The sequence below is a fragment of the Gigantopelta aegis genome, chromosome 4 (assembly GCF_016097555.1).
Source record: "Gigantopelta aegis isolate Gae_Host chromosome 4, Gae_host_genome, whole genome shotgun sequence".
Classification (NCBI taxonomy): Eukaryota; Metazoa; Mollusca; class Gastropoda; order Neomphalida; family Peltospiridae; genus Gigantopelta; species Gigantopelta aegis.
Window position 1 is genome coordinate 15,331,219 of NC_054702.1, and position 13,776 is coordinate 15,344,994.

The following is a 13,776-nucleotide window of genomic DNA, read 5'->3' on the forward strand; positions in this document are numbered from 1 at the left end:
TGTACGAAATTGTGCATTCTTCAGAAAAAAAACCCCAATACAATATTGCAAATCATCTTCACACAAAGCTACATTGTGTGTTGTTTCACCTGTCTGGTAAAACCATTCACAAACAGAGCACTCGAAAGGCACGACTTGTTGAGCGATTTACTGGTGTAAGCCGTCGGTATGCAGCTATCGCAACACTTAGCCTCTCCATCGCTGTGCGATCAAAGACGAAAGAGCTCTCGTAAATTATCTGTTGACAGGATCGATGAATTTAAGACATAAAAAAATGTTTGTGTGCAACTAGAAAAACCCCAACCCCAACGAACGTTTAGCTATTGTCTTACTATACTACCATGCTGGATTTAAGCTGGACTCAAAACAGAATTACGAATCTGGCTAAGTTTGTCAAAAAGTCTGTAAGGTGTAATCAAGTTAGAGTTTCAGTTTGTCAAACAAGGGAAAGGAAGGGTCTAATGACACCTCAGAATTTTTTTTAACTACGTCTATTTGGTGTCTTCTAAGATATGGTTATTGTGCATTAGAGAAAGAGAGAGAGAGAGAGAGAGAGAGAGAGAGAGAGAGAGAGAGAGAGAGAGAGAGAGAGAGAGAGAGAGGCTATTTGGTCTCTAAAATAGGGTACCGAGACATGGTAATATTTGGTCTATATGTTAAATTGTTAAATGTTCTTTTTCTTTTTTTGTATATTTATTTATGGTCGTACAAAAACGGTCTGAATGAAAAACGTTTTCCAAACATGTCACGTATTGTTCTCATCACTGAAGTACACAAACATTGACACTCCGTTCATCATTTAAAAGTTATTTTCAGTTTCTAAACTGTTTAAAAGAAAACACACGCTCAAATACATTTGTGAATATGTTTAATATTTATGTACCAAAAATACAATCATTTAAAATATATGTTTAAATCAATGTCAAAATATACAGGATTATTTATCTGAATGTAAAGCGAAACGTTTATGAATAACTCTTTGATTAAAACAATTGATATGAAAAACATTTCACTGATATGTACATACAGGTAAAATTAAGACTATTTATGATTAATTAAACTATTAATATACAAACAATTTGTCTGATATATACATAATGAATACAAAACTCATAACAACTACACTCATATGATGCAATTTTTATTTTCATAATATTTAGACAATAAGTAAAAGTCCAACATGAAATTAATCGATTTAATGAGTTAAAGTGTTTCAAACATAAGAACCAATAAGACAACACTCCAGAGTCGGATCATCCATTTGGCACTGTGTGTATTGTACACAGGGCCTATCAAAGTTACTGGGTAGCTGCTAAATGAATTCAGTTGGTATTATATGCTTATATGCTACAGCACCATGTCCTGGACAGACAGTCCATATGTGCCCAGGACAGCATGCTTGAATGTTTATTGAATATAGAGTTGATCGGATTTAAGGAGATACATTATCGAAATCACTAAAATTAAAGCAAAAATAAAACGCAATATAAATATAGTACTCATTTCACTTTGTTAACAGAGATATTTCTACCCAAATGTTTTAATGTGACGTACCCCCTTGATTTTAATGCGAGACGTCACGTACCCCCTTGATTAAATTGCGAGACATCACATACCCCTTGATTGTAATGTGAGACGTCACATATCCACTGATTTTCACGTGTGACGTCACGTATCCTCCTCATTTCAATGTTGGATGTAACTTATCCCTTAAATATTAATGTAAGGTGTAATATAACCCCTTCATTCCAACGTGGGACGTCACGTTCTTCAGTACAAGATACCACGCCCCCCCCCCCCCAAAAAAAAAAAAAGAAAAAAAAAAAAAAGAAAGAAAAATAAACCCCAAACAAACGAAACAAACAAAACAACCACCAACTTCGCCACCTGGGTCCCGTTCCACGAAGCGATCTTAGCACTAAGATCACCATAAGTGCATAAGGTAGCTATGCACTTATGGTGATCTTAAGGCTAAGATCGCTTTGTGGACCGGGACCCTGGAGCTTGAATTATTACCACTCTTTACTTCGAGGAGTCTGAGAAGGGAAGCAACTCTTGTTTAACATGGTAAACAGGTAATTCGGTGCTACATGCAGGAATCAATCCAGTTTTTACACCATGATTAAGGGACTTGGTCTGATCACCGTTTTAACACTGGGAAATCTTAACAGTCAGTTGTGATTTCATCACAATAAAATAAAGACAAGGTTCACTATTTTCAATGGAACTGTATTCGCTCATTGGCTGAAATAGTTGTGTGATACTGGCGCATATGCATGCGCATTTGCGTGTGTGCATGCGTGTGTGCATGTGTGTGTGTGGTGACAAATTCGATGCCAGACAGGTGGTCAGTAAGTGCAGTGAGCGTCGTTTTACTTACACTTTTGAATCTGTTGCTATTTTAATAATTAATTTACGTATGGGCCCACACACACATATACACACGCATGCACGCACACACGCACGCACACACGCACGCATGGACGGACACACGTACACTCCATTCCCTTATCTTTAGTTTTTTTGTATATATTATGATTTTGTTATTTCCGTTTCTTTGATACACGTCTTTAAACGTACGGCGTGGCTGCTAACGGGGTGTGGCTATTTTCTCCAGTCCTTGTCAACTCAAATGGGCTGCTTGATACAGACACTTTTAAAAGTGAATTTGTACATTAATGTTGTCGTCCTCTCCAGCTGAAAAATACGAAAGAATGAAAAAAAATGCGTTTAGACATGCAGTCAAACCTGTGTTAAGGCGGATGTAGACAGGATGCGGCGCGTGCGTGCGGTCTGGCTAATAAAACTAGAAATACATTAGTTTTAATGAGAGCGTCTAGACTGGATGTGCGCGACGCGTGTGTTTGTGAAAAGCATGCAGCGAGCCGCAATGAAATAATCGTATGCCCAAAAACGCAAGTCGCTAACGCATCAGACAAAACAGTCAGACCGCACGCATACGCCGCATCCAGTCTATACGGGCCTTTAAGCAGCCCCCATATGGATTATCAAAAAGTGGCCTTTTAAGGCAGGTGCCTTCTTAATTTACAGTTTACACTATACTAGATGACTTGGAAGAATAAAAAGGTGGCCTCTTAACACAGGTGGCTGCTTAATACAGGTCAGTTTATACTATACTAGATGACTTGGGTGAATATAAAAGTGGCCTTTTAACACAAGTGGCTGCTTAATACAGGTCAGTTTCTACTATATCAGATGATTTGTGAGAATAAAAATTTGGCCTGTTAACACAGGTAGCTGCTTAATACAGGTGGCACCCTACCACTTTCACAGTTGTTATCAGTTAGTACTACATATAGCAAGTTACTTCAAACCGATGGCTTATTTAAATACTACAGAGGTCAACCTACATGTAATCATCAAAGAAAGATTTCAAAAAGCATATCAGAATTTTGTAGTATTTTTTTAATGAGAAACTATTTCCTTAACCGGACTATATTAAGTTGCAATGACACGACAAATGGTAGTGTGTTGCCTTTAGCCTCAGTGAGTGGGGGTGGCTATTGGATGAGGTTATGGTTCGCCTTACCTGATATTTTCGTTGTTTGGAGGATGAGGTGTGGTGGCGTGTCATGGGTTCGCCATACACCCCTGATATTTTGTGTAACTATAATTACCAAATGCCTTCTTGTCGTATGATGCTGTATTAAACATCCCGTTGCACTGTCCTTCTTCGTCGACTAACTTTTGTTTGATCAAGACCTCCAGCGTGTCGTGTATAAATATATACTGGGTCTGAAATAATGAACCCAACCAGTAATACAGGGTAACAAGAGCAACAGAGCGCGCAAACACACACTAACACATCAACACACTAGCACACACACACTAGCACACACACACACACACACACACACACACACACACACACACACACACACGCGCGCATACACAACGTGCACGCAATAAACGCAGTCACACAATAAACACAGTACACACACATGCAAACACACACAATACACAGTACACACACACACACACACACACACACTAAACACAGTACACACACACACACACACACACACACACACACACACTCACTCACACACACACGCACACACTGAGAACTCACATTTGTTGAATATTACATGTAAGAGAAAGAGAAAGAGAAAGCGAGATAACAGTCGTACATATACAATCAGAGATATACTAGTAGATTAATGGCGGGGTGGCTGGTTTTATTACTAATAATGGTGTTGATGACAATGTTATATAATTATTATGCATATCGCAATGGTTGAGTTGATGGTGTACTGGTGTTGGTGGTGATGTTTAATATTTAATGGTAGTGGTGGTAGATTGTTTATATATTAATGATGCTGGTGATGGTGGTAGTTGTATATATCAACTTTAATGATGATGGTACTGTTTGCCTTTAACATTACATATCGCGGTGATTGCGTGTACCTCCGACTGCACCATGAGAGGTCGGTTTCTCCTCATCTTGAGTACAAACTGGAATATGTCGATATTGTCCTCCAAACTGTGCTTCTCTATAAACTGTATGAAGTAGTCCAGCGCAATGAACGTCCCACTTCTTCCAACACCAGCACTGGAAAGGTGTTATCAGACAATATAAAGGTTGCAGTACAGTGTAGGATTTTTATGGCTTCTGGCTCACAGGCATACCTTTGTTATATGAATTTCAATGACAAATCCATTCAGCTGATTAGGTTTTTTGCTCGTTCCAACCAGCGCACCACAACTGGACAAAGACCGTGGTACCGGTATGTGCTTTCCTGTTTGTGGGAAAATGGATATAAAAGATCCCTTGCTGCATTAGGAAAATATAGCGGATTTCCTCTGATAACTACGAGCCAGAATTACCAAATGTTTGACATCCAATAGCCGATGATTAATTAATCAATGTGCTCCAGTTGTGTCGTTTAACAACACAAACTTTTCAATGTCAAGTAGTGTATTTAACTATTTATACAGTACTTGCGGTGATTTAGGTGATTATGGGGAAGAGGGCAATATTTAACTATTTATACAATACCTGCAGTGATATAGAGGAAGGGGCAATATTTAACTATTTATACAATACCTGTATATTTAGTGATGATGGGGAAGGGGCAATATTTAACTCTTTATACAGTACCTGTATATGTAGTGATGTAGGGGAAGGGGCAATATTTAACTCTTTATACAGTACCTGTATATCTAGTGATGTAGGAGAAGGGGCAATATTATACAGTACCTGTATATGTAGTGTTGTAGGGGAAGGGGCAATATTTAACTCTTTATACAGTACCTGTATATTTAGTGATGATGAGGAAGGGGCAATATTTAACTCTTTATACAGTACCTGTATATGTAGTGATGTAGGGGAAGGGGCAATATTTAACTCTTTATACAGTACCTGTATATTTAGTGATGATGAGGAAGGGGCAATATTTAACTCTTTATACAGTACCTGTATATGTAGTGATGTAGGAGAAGGGGCAATATTTAACTCTTTATACAGTACCTGTATATTTAGTGATGATGGGGAAGGGGCAATATTTAAATCTTTATACAGTACCTGTATATGTAGTGATGTAGGGGAAGGGGCAATATTTAACTCTTTATACAGTACCTGTATATTTAGTGATGATGTGGAAGGGGCAATATTTAACTCTTTATACAGTACCTGTATATGTAGTGATGTAGGAGAAGGGGCAATATTTAACTCTTTATACAGTACCTGTATATTTAGTGATGATGAGGAAGGGGCAATATTTAACTCTTTATACAGTACCTGTATATCTAGTGATGTAGGAGAAGGGGCAATATTATACAGTACCTGTATATGTAGTGTTGTAGGGGAAGGGGCAATATTTAACTCTTTATACAGTACCTGTATATTTAGTGATGATGAGGAAGGGGCAATATTTAACTCTTTATACAGTACCTGTATATGTAGTGATGTAGGGGAAGGGGCAATATTTAACTCTTTATACAGTACCTGTATATTTAGTGATGATGAGGAAGGGGCAATATTTAACTCTTTATACAGTACCTGTATATTTAGTGATGATGGGGAAGGGGCAATATTTAACTCTTTATACAGTACCTGTATATGTAGTGATGTAGGGGAAGGGGCAATATTTAACTCTTTATACAGTACCTGTATATGTAGTGATGTAGGGGAAGGGGCAATATTTAAATCTTTTTTCTTACACACCCATTGGTGAGAACATCATTCGTTATGTTTGATAACACACATTTGTTTCCACATGTACGTGTGTTAACAATTTCAAGACATACGACTGGCTGCTCCTAGGTGACGACCAGGTTACCAATACCATACATCCAGTGAAAAAACAACACTATCGAAATCGATTACACTGTGACGTATAGTTTACCTGACAATCATTTGTCTGTGACGTATAAGTTAGCTACAAGTGCAAAAGCTGTAAATAACTTTAATTCGAAAAAGATGTTAATAAAGAAAATACTACAGTTGTGTCCGTTATATCCATTTTTTCTCACAACTCGTTGTTTTAAAAAGTATCAAACTCGTTTTCGCTCATTAGATATATTTTAAAACAATTCGTTGTGAGATAAATGGTATCTAATCGCCACTCATGTATTATTCTCTATATAAACAACTCGTGAGATAAATGGTATCTAATCGCCACTCATGTATTATTCTCTATTTATTACCCCAGCGGTCACTCATAACAGGGAAAATATTTTCCATATTTTGTCAGTGAGAAATATTTTGCATTGGTCTAACGAACAACTCTTGGACAATTTGACACTTACAAACCAATGACCTTGTCGGTACTAAATATGACGTCATCACGATTTGGCAAACACAAAATGACGTCATGTAGTTTTAAGAGTTTGCGTTTACAGCTCTCTGTTTTTGGTGTTAAACTTATAATAAAATGTCATTTTAATGCAATTCATTATACATTTTGTAGCAGAATAAATTAACTTTTGTTTTTGAAAAGTATCTATGAACTTGATTAAAACACAAAGCTATAGCAATTCTCAAAACAGTGCGTAAAGTGGTTTACATCGCTTCTATACAGGTTTGCCTTTGTGCATGTACGTCACAAATAATGGCTTTTAGAGAAAAAGTAGCGGAAGCAATAAATAGAATAACAAACTCGGTACCAGTTATTATCAAATTTATGTCTCTCGTGAAATAATTTTCATTTGACAACTGAACATTATTTCACTCGGGACATAAATTTCATAACAATAACTGGTAACTCGTTTATTATCCTCTATTTATTATATAACATTTAGTAAAATATTGTAAAATATCAGTGAAATAAAAGTGTTATCAGTCACTCAGTGACGATAACATATTTTAGAGTGAAATTTTCATTATTTCACTCTAAAATGTGTTATCGTCACTGTAGAAAGTGTTTTCTTCACTATAAGAAAGCCGGAACTATTTTGCTGCTGGTATTTAAAAAATAAAGGTAATTTGCCAAAAGTTATATAATAAATAGAAAAATTCATGTTTTTTTTGGTGAAATATGATTTACATCTCATCTCGTGAAGTTTGCAATCATATCACACTCGTCGCGCAAGCGCTATTCGTGAGATATGATTGCAAACTTCACTCGATGACATTATTATAAATCATATTTGACAAAAAACATGAAATACCCTCTATATACAGTACCTGCAGTGTACAACCGTTGGACCAGATTCGTTGTCTGATGGACGCGCTTGTCTGACGTCACAGATGAAATTTACCACATCACATATATTGAGATTGGCGTCAAAGTCTTGCCAGTCATGTATGAAGAAATGCTTCACAGTTCGTTCAGTTCCCATCTGCGCATTTAAAACACAAGACATGGTCACGGATATTTTCTCAGCACTGCCATATCAGACCACTTTAGAAACAAGATAACAATTCGAGTCTGTTTCTAAATAAAATAATTAATGTTCAAATGTTTAAATACATGAAAGAATAGTATCCATATTCATATTAAAATTTATTGTGTTATACTATACTATGATATGCTACGTTATGCTCTTTTGAAATGTTTATTTTAAGGATTGTCTGTTCTTTTGTTACATTCGAAGGCGTTCACACATACGTTTGTGGGTGATGTTTGTTTTTACATGAATACTCTGATGAACGTAAAAGAAATAATAGACAATCCTAATAATTAAAATTGAAATAAACTTACTAATATAACATTAAAAGTTCTCTTTTTTTTTTCTTGTAAAAATAACGCTCAAGAAGACAAAGTACCACTAAAAAGTGATGTCATCAGATATGATGTTCCCTGACAACATTATTTTTACATTCATCGAGAAATGAACAAAGTCGTGTTGCTACGGCTGGACCAATGGGATGATGTTATATTGTAATGAATGTAACGGAAATTTAATGATTGTAATATATGATAAGATTACTTAACATACATATTAATTAATACAAACACAACACAGCACACAACAACACAGCACAGCACAGCACAGCATAGTACAGCACAACATAACATAACATAATATGTTTTATTACATTATATTTAATGTCCTTACCAAACACAGTTTGAAGGTCTTCAGGGTGTAGGTGGGAAATTTTCTCCTAGTCATCAAAGTAACCATGATGTTTGCATACTCAGTTGGAACATACTGGTCTTCAGGCCAATACAAAGCACATTTGGGCTGCAATGACATTTAGTATCACGATCGATCAAAACAGTACAGTCAATGTGTGTTTGAATGGGCTTTTAATAATTTCAAAGAACTAATTTATTGATAAAGAATAGTGACTTCAAAATGCATAAAATATTCTGAATCTCAAATAATGTAGACAACATTTCATCCAAATACACTACTGGTACCAATACAATGTTTTGCATTGATTTTGTTTTATATTTTGTAGTCCCGAAACTGGGCCATACCTAAACAAACCGAGGAATAATGACAGAATAGGCAAAATGACAAAATTGAGTAATCTTAGGGGGATAAAAGAAAAAACATCAACGTCATCTCTGCCCCTCAAAACCCCAATCTATCTACCTATCTATCTACGTACATACGTACGTACGTACCTGCACGCATGCATGCATGCATACACACACACACACACACACTCACACACACACACACACACACACACACACACACACACACACACACACATATTTATTTACTTTTGGTAACATACAGACAATTGTATTGCCAACGATATAAAAACAACAAATGGAAGTGCTGTCCGAGACTGGCGGTCTTATTAAAGGTGCAGTATTATAGTTGCTATTGCCGCTTTTCTCTATTCTAACTTTTATTCTTAACAAATATATACAAATGGATTCATCTCACACATTTCCTAAAACATTCTGGGTAAAAGATAAAAAGTGAACAGAAAATCTACGTCGCGTATATATCAAAACAGCAGTCAGTTTTTCACCATCTACGAAGTAAGAGTAGAAACACGAAGGCAATAAAGTAAGATATCACGCTTAGCCTCTTGATCACCCTCTAAAGTTTAAAAATAAAATAAAAAATAAATAAAATTTGCTACAAAATAAAATTATTTACTTGTAGTAATTTATGGGCATGTTGTTCAAGATAATATCTTTACATTTTAAAATAAACAATAAAATAATTTTTCCCATTATGCATCTTTGATATTGCGTCTTTAACACTAATGTTTTGTCAACAACAAGGGTTAGAACCTTCGGACTACGCGTGTTGTCGCATCGGTTCCTAGATACATACCATCATTTCGTCCATGATTTCAGTGAGCATGACAATAACTGGAACCTTTTTTTCCCAAATCATCCGCCAGAAATCGTCGATGGTCGAGATATTTGGGCCCTGTGTAGCAATGTACTCCCTGGGCGAGTTATAACCCTAATTAACAATAATAATTTATTCGATATCAGTCATATTTATACCCATAAATATTCAACTCAATGCAAGTCGAAACAAATTTTAAAAACATTTTAAAAAGATTTTAATAATTTGTTTTTAATTTAACAAAATACAACTACAAACCAAGGTCCATTGATCTAAAAATTTTGTAGTCTGTGAGAAATGAAGCTAAGCATAAAGTATTTTAAATATTAAAATTATAAAAAAATTATAAAAAAAAATTGACATGAACATACATAGGTGCAACCGTAGTCCAACTTTCATTGGTCTAGGACTTACAGTTTGTGAAAAATGGAGCTAAACGCAAATATGACGCCACCGCATAACGTTGGAGCTAAACGCAAAATATGACGCCACCGCATAACGTTGGAGCTAAACGCAAAATATGACGCCACCGCGTAACGTTGGAGCTAAACGCAAAATATGACGCCACCGCATAACGTTGGATCTAAACGCAAAATATGACGCCACCGCGTAACGTTGGATCTAAACGCAAAATACCCTTTAACGTTGGAGCTAAACTCAAAAGATGACGCCGCGTCGTCAAGACGAGACAGTATATTTGATTGTATCTGTGGCGCGTGGTTTTTAATTCATAACTTTATGAACATAGCACTAGTTATCTAGGAGGTTGTAAAAATTAGCTGGAGCCCAGTATACTAATATAGAGCTTTAGGCACGGATCCAGGATTTTTGCGGGTTTGGTGTCAAAAACTACTTATACCTGAAAACAAATAGATAAGCACTTTAAAATTAGTATAACAAACAAAATCGGATGCAGGATGAAAACCATTTTGTCCAGCTAAACAAAAATAACAATGGCAAATTCTCGTAATTTAAGAGGAAGTCATCTACTTCCATTAACTACGTCCCTATATATTTAGCACTAAATAAAGTCAACAAAAAACCCCAACAACAAACAAAACAACAAACAATAAAACAAAAATGAATATATAAATAAATAAATAATAATAAAAGAAGAAAACAACCCTAAAAAAACAAAACCAATAAAAATAACAACAGAACAACCAAAACCAAAAAGATAACAAAGAAATAATACTTATGACAAATAAGCAACTGTATAGAAGGCAACTGACAGATGACGTCAGCGTTACTGATTCCCCAGGAGCAAGATCGAAATAAAGATTTAAAATATTTTTATGGCGAGATATTTGCATTTGTATTGAATCTTTTGTTATGGCCCGATCACACTGGCCCGAATGCCATTCCGTTTGTTTTCCGAATAGGAATTTGGGTGTTCGGGGAGCGAACGGATCATATTCGGGAAGCATTCGGTGTTTTCTAGGAGCATACTGGCTGTTCGGCTCCGTACGGATGCATACGGAACGGCATTCGGTAGCTCCAAAAATTTGTTGTGCATGTTCAAAATAATTTTCATCGACCATCCGAATGTAGCGTCCATGTGTATTCGGGAAGTATTCGGGAAGCATTCTAGGAGCATACGGCATGTACGGAAAACGTTAGGGAAGCATGCGTCTAGTTCTTGGTGCATTCGGAATGAAAATTTGGAGATGCTGGGTTCCGTATGCTTTCCGAACACCCCGAATGGACCTAGAACATGACGAATGCTTTCCGAACGTTTTCAGTATCCTTTCCGGATTTGTTTTTATTTATGCCGCCGAATGTATAACGAATAGCCAGAACCCTTCCAGTATTCTTTCAGAACATTTTCCGAACTGCTCGTACACATCCAGAATGCAGAGTATGTTCCGTATGCTTTCCGAACACCCCGAATGGACATAGAACATGACGAACCCTTTCCGAACGCTTTCCGAACCCTTGCGGAAAGCATGCAGAAAGAGTTCGGTCCATTCTAGGTCGATTCGCCGTGTTCGGAAAGCATTCGGAAAGCATACGGAAAGCATTCGGAAAGGAAACCTTTCGAAGTCAACATGCGGGAAGTATTCGGTTTATTCTGAAAGCATTCTGAAAGCATACTGAAAACATTCGGAAAACAAACGGAAAGCATTCGGTGATACATTGGGGAAAACACATTCGGAGGGACATTCGGCCAGTTTAAAAAATCACACCACTTTCGTATACGGAAAACAAACGTAAGCTCATTCGAGCCAGTGTGATCGCCCCATTAGTTTACTTTTCAAACTGTCTACTCACGGGAATAAAATTGGCATTGATATAACCGGAACAGCCATCCTCATTTAATGACACCAGTTTTACAAGACTGTGGTCATCTAGAAAAAAAGAAGAAGATTATAACATAATTATGTGCACACTGTTATCTAAAGCATAAACCCACATGCATAACACGTGTATTAAACGATGACAGGTATAATATATTTGATATTAATCATGTATTTCCATCATTCATATACATAAACATTTTACAGCAACCTAATTCGAATATATGGTTGTATTATAATACCCCAAGAAAAAATTACAGTTTATTTTCTTTAACGACACCACTAGAGCACATTGATTTATTAAGCATCGGCTATTGGATATCAGATATGTGTAATGTTTGACTCGTTGTCTTAGAGGAAACACGCTACCTTTTTTCCATTAGCAACAAGCACTTTCCCACAGTCAGGATAGCACACACCACGGCCTTTGATATACTAGTCGTGATGCACTGGTTGGGACGGAGAAAAACCAATCAAAGAATTGGTCCATTGAGGTGGTTCGATCCTACTACGCAAGGACATGAAGCGAACGCTCTACCGACTGAGCTAGATTCCGCCCCAATACCCGATGATATATGGTAGGAGTGCAATATCCAGTTACATGGTAGTTTTACAATATCTCATAATGATTTTGTATGGTAGCATTCCAAAATCATATTCAAGTTGATTAAAATGTAGCATTCCAATATCTACTCTTTTGCGCTGTAGCATTGTCAGTAGACCAATAACCACCCGTGTTTCCAGGAACGAAAGTTTGTTATGTTTAATGACACCACTAGAGCACATTTATTAATAAAATCATAGGCTATTGGATGTCAAACATATGGCAATTTTGACATATAGTCTTAGAAAGGAAACCCGCTACATTTTTCAATCAGTAGCAATGCATATTTTATATGCACCATCCCATAGACAGGATAAGACATTCGTGGAACGTACCCAACACAAATTACAAGTAGGTAGGGTAGGTCGGCTTATAATTATTAAAAAGAAACTACATTCACCTGTACAGGTTCAGATAAATGTTATGTATGTAGTTTTACGACTATATATTAGTTTTAAAAAATAGAAAAGAAGAAAAAAAAACTAGAAAAAAACTACATCGAAATATTTTGGGTCGACCCTTTTCTCTAGGTAGGGCCGGGTTCCAAGAACCTCTTACCATGTGAACGTAACTTAGTGATGTCTTATAAAGTACCGTATTGATATTTACACGCTAAAATGTTAATGTATCTGTTCTTCGTCCGGTTACACAGTAGACTAGCCATCTCATGTGACATCTCGGGACTATTTTCTTCGAGTTCCTACAAAACCAACTATGCTAGTAATGCTTTAAAGGCATATTGTCACAGATTTAAGAACGTTATTTCTCTAAAATGAATAATAAATCAAAATTACATTACTTTTCACAGACCAGATCTAGCTATTGCATCACTTTAGCTACACCATGATGGAGTGGAATATATGTCAACCCTCTCACCAATGTTAGTTTTTGATTTATGGACCATTGCCATAATTCAATTATTTTTACAAAATATCCTTAACAAGTGGAGTACGGTGGTTACGTAGATGGTTGAATAAAGTACATTTAGAGACAAATCAAATGTATATATTTTTAAGTAATACTTTGTTAGACCATGTAATAGGTCAGTGGTCTGTGACAATATGCCTTTAAAGGCTCGCATATAAGTTAACATAATATCATAGTAATGTTTTAAAGGCAGGCTCGCGTGTAGACGTTAACTTACTG

The 13,776-nt window shown here is 36.3% G+C and overlaps 1 protein-coding gene across 3 annotated transcripts in view; it reads right to left on the reverse strand.

Moving 5' to 3' along the window:
- Window positions 1-1,128: 1,128 nt before the first annotated feature.
- LOC121372043 (receptor-type tyrosine-protein phosphatase S-like) overlaps window positions 1,129-13,776 on the reverse strand; it is a 42,547-nt gene continuing 29,899 nt past the window's right edge. For all 3 annotated transcript variants that reach the window (XM_041498290.1, XM_041498291.1, XM_041498289.1), the window contains 8 exons: window positions 13,240-13,330; window positions 12,001-12,077; window positions 9,709-9,843; window positions 8,524-8,649; window positions 7,649-7,803; window positions 4,429-4,573; window positions 3,639-3,756; window positions 1,129-2,697 (listed from right to left, as the gene is read on the reverse strand). In XM_041498290.1, the coding sequence (XP_041354224.1) occupies window positions 2,657-2,697; window positions 3,639-3,756; window positions 4,429-4,573; window positions 7,649-7,803; window positions 8,524-8,649; window positions 9,709-9,843; window positions 12,001-12,077; window positions 13,240-13,330 (888 nt within the window). In that variant the 3' untranslated portion in view covers window positions 1,129-2,656. The remainder of the gene's footprint in view (window positions 2,698-3,638; window positions 3,757-4,428; window positions 4,574-7,648; window positions 7,804-8,523; window positions 8,650-9,708; window positions 9,844-12,000; window positions 12,078-13,239; window positions 13,331-13,776) is intronic.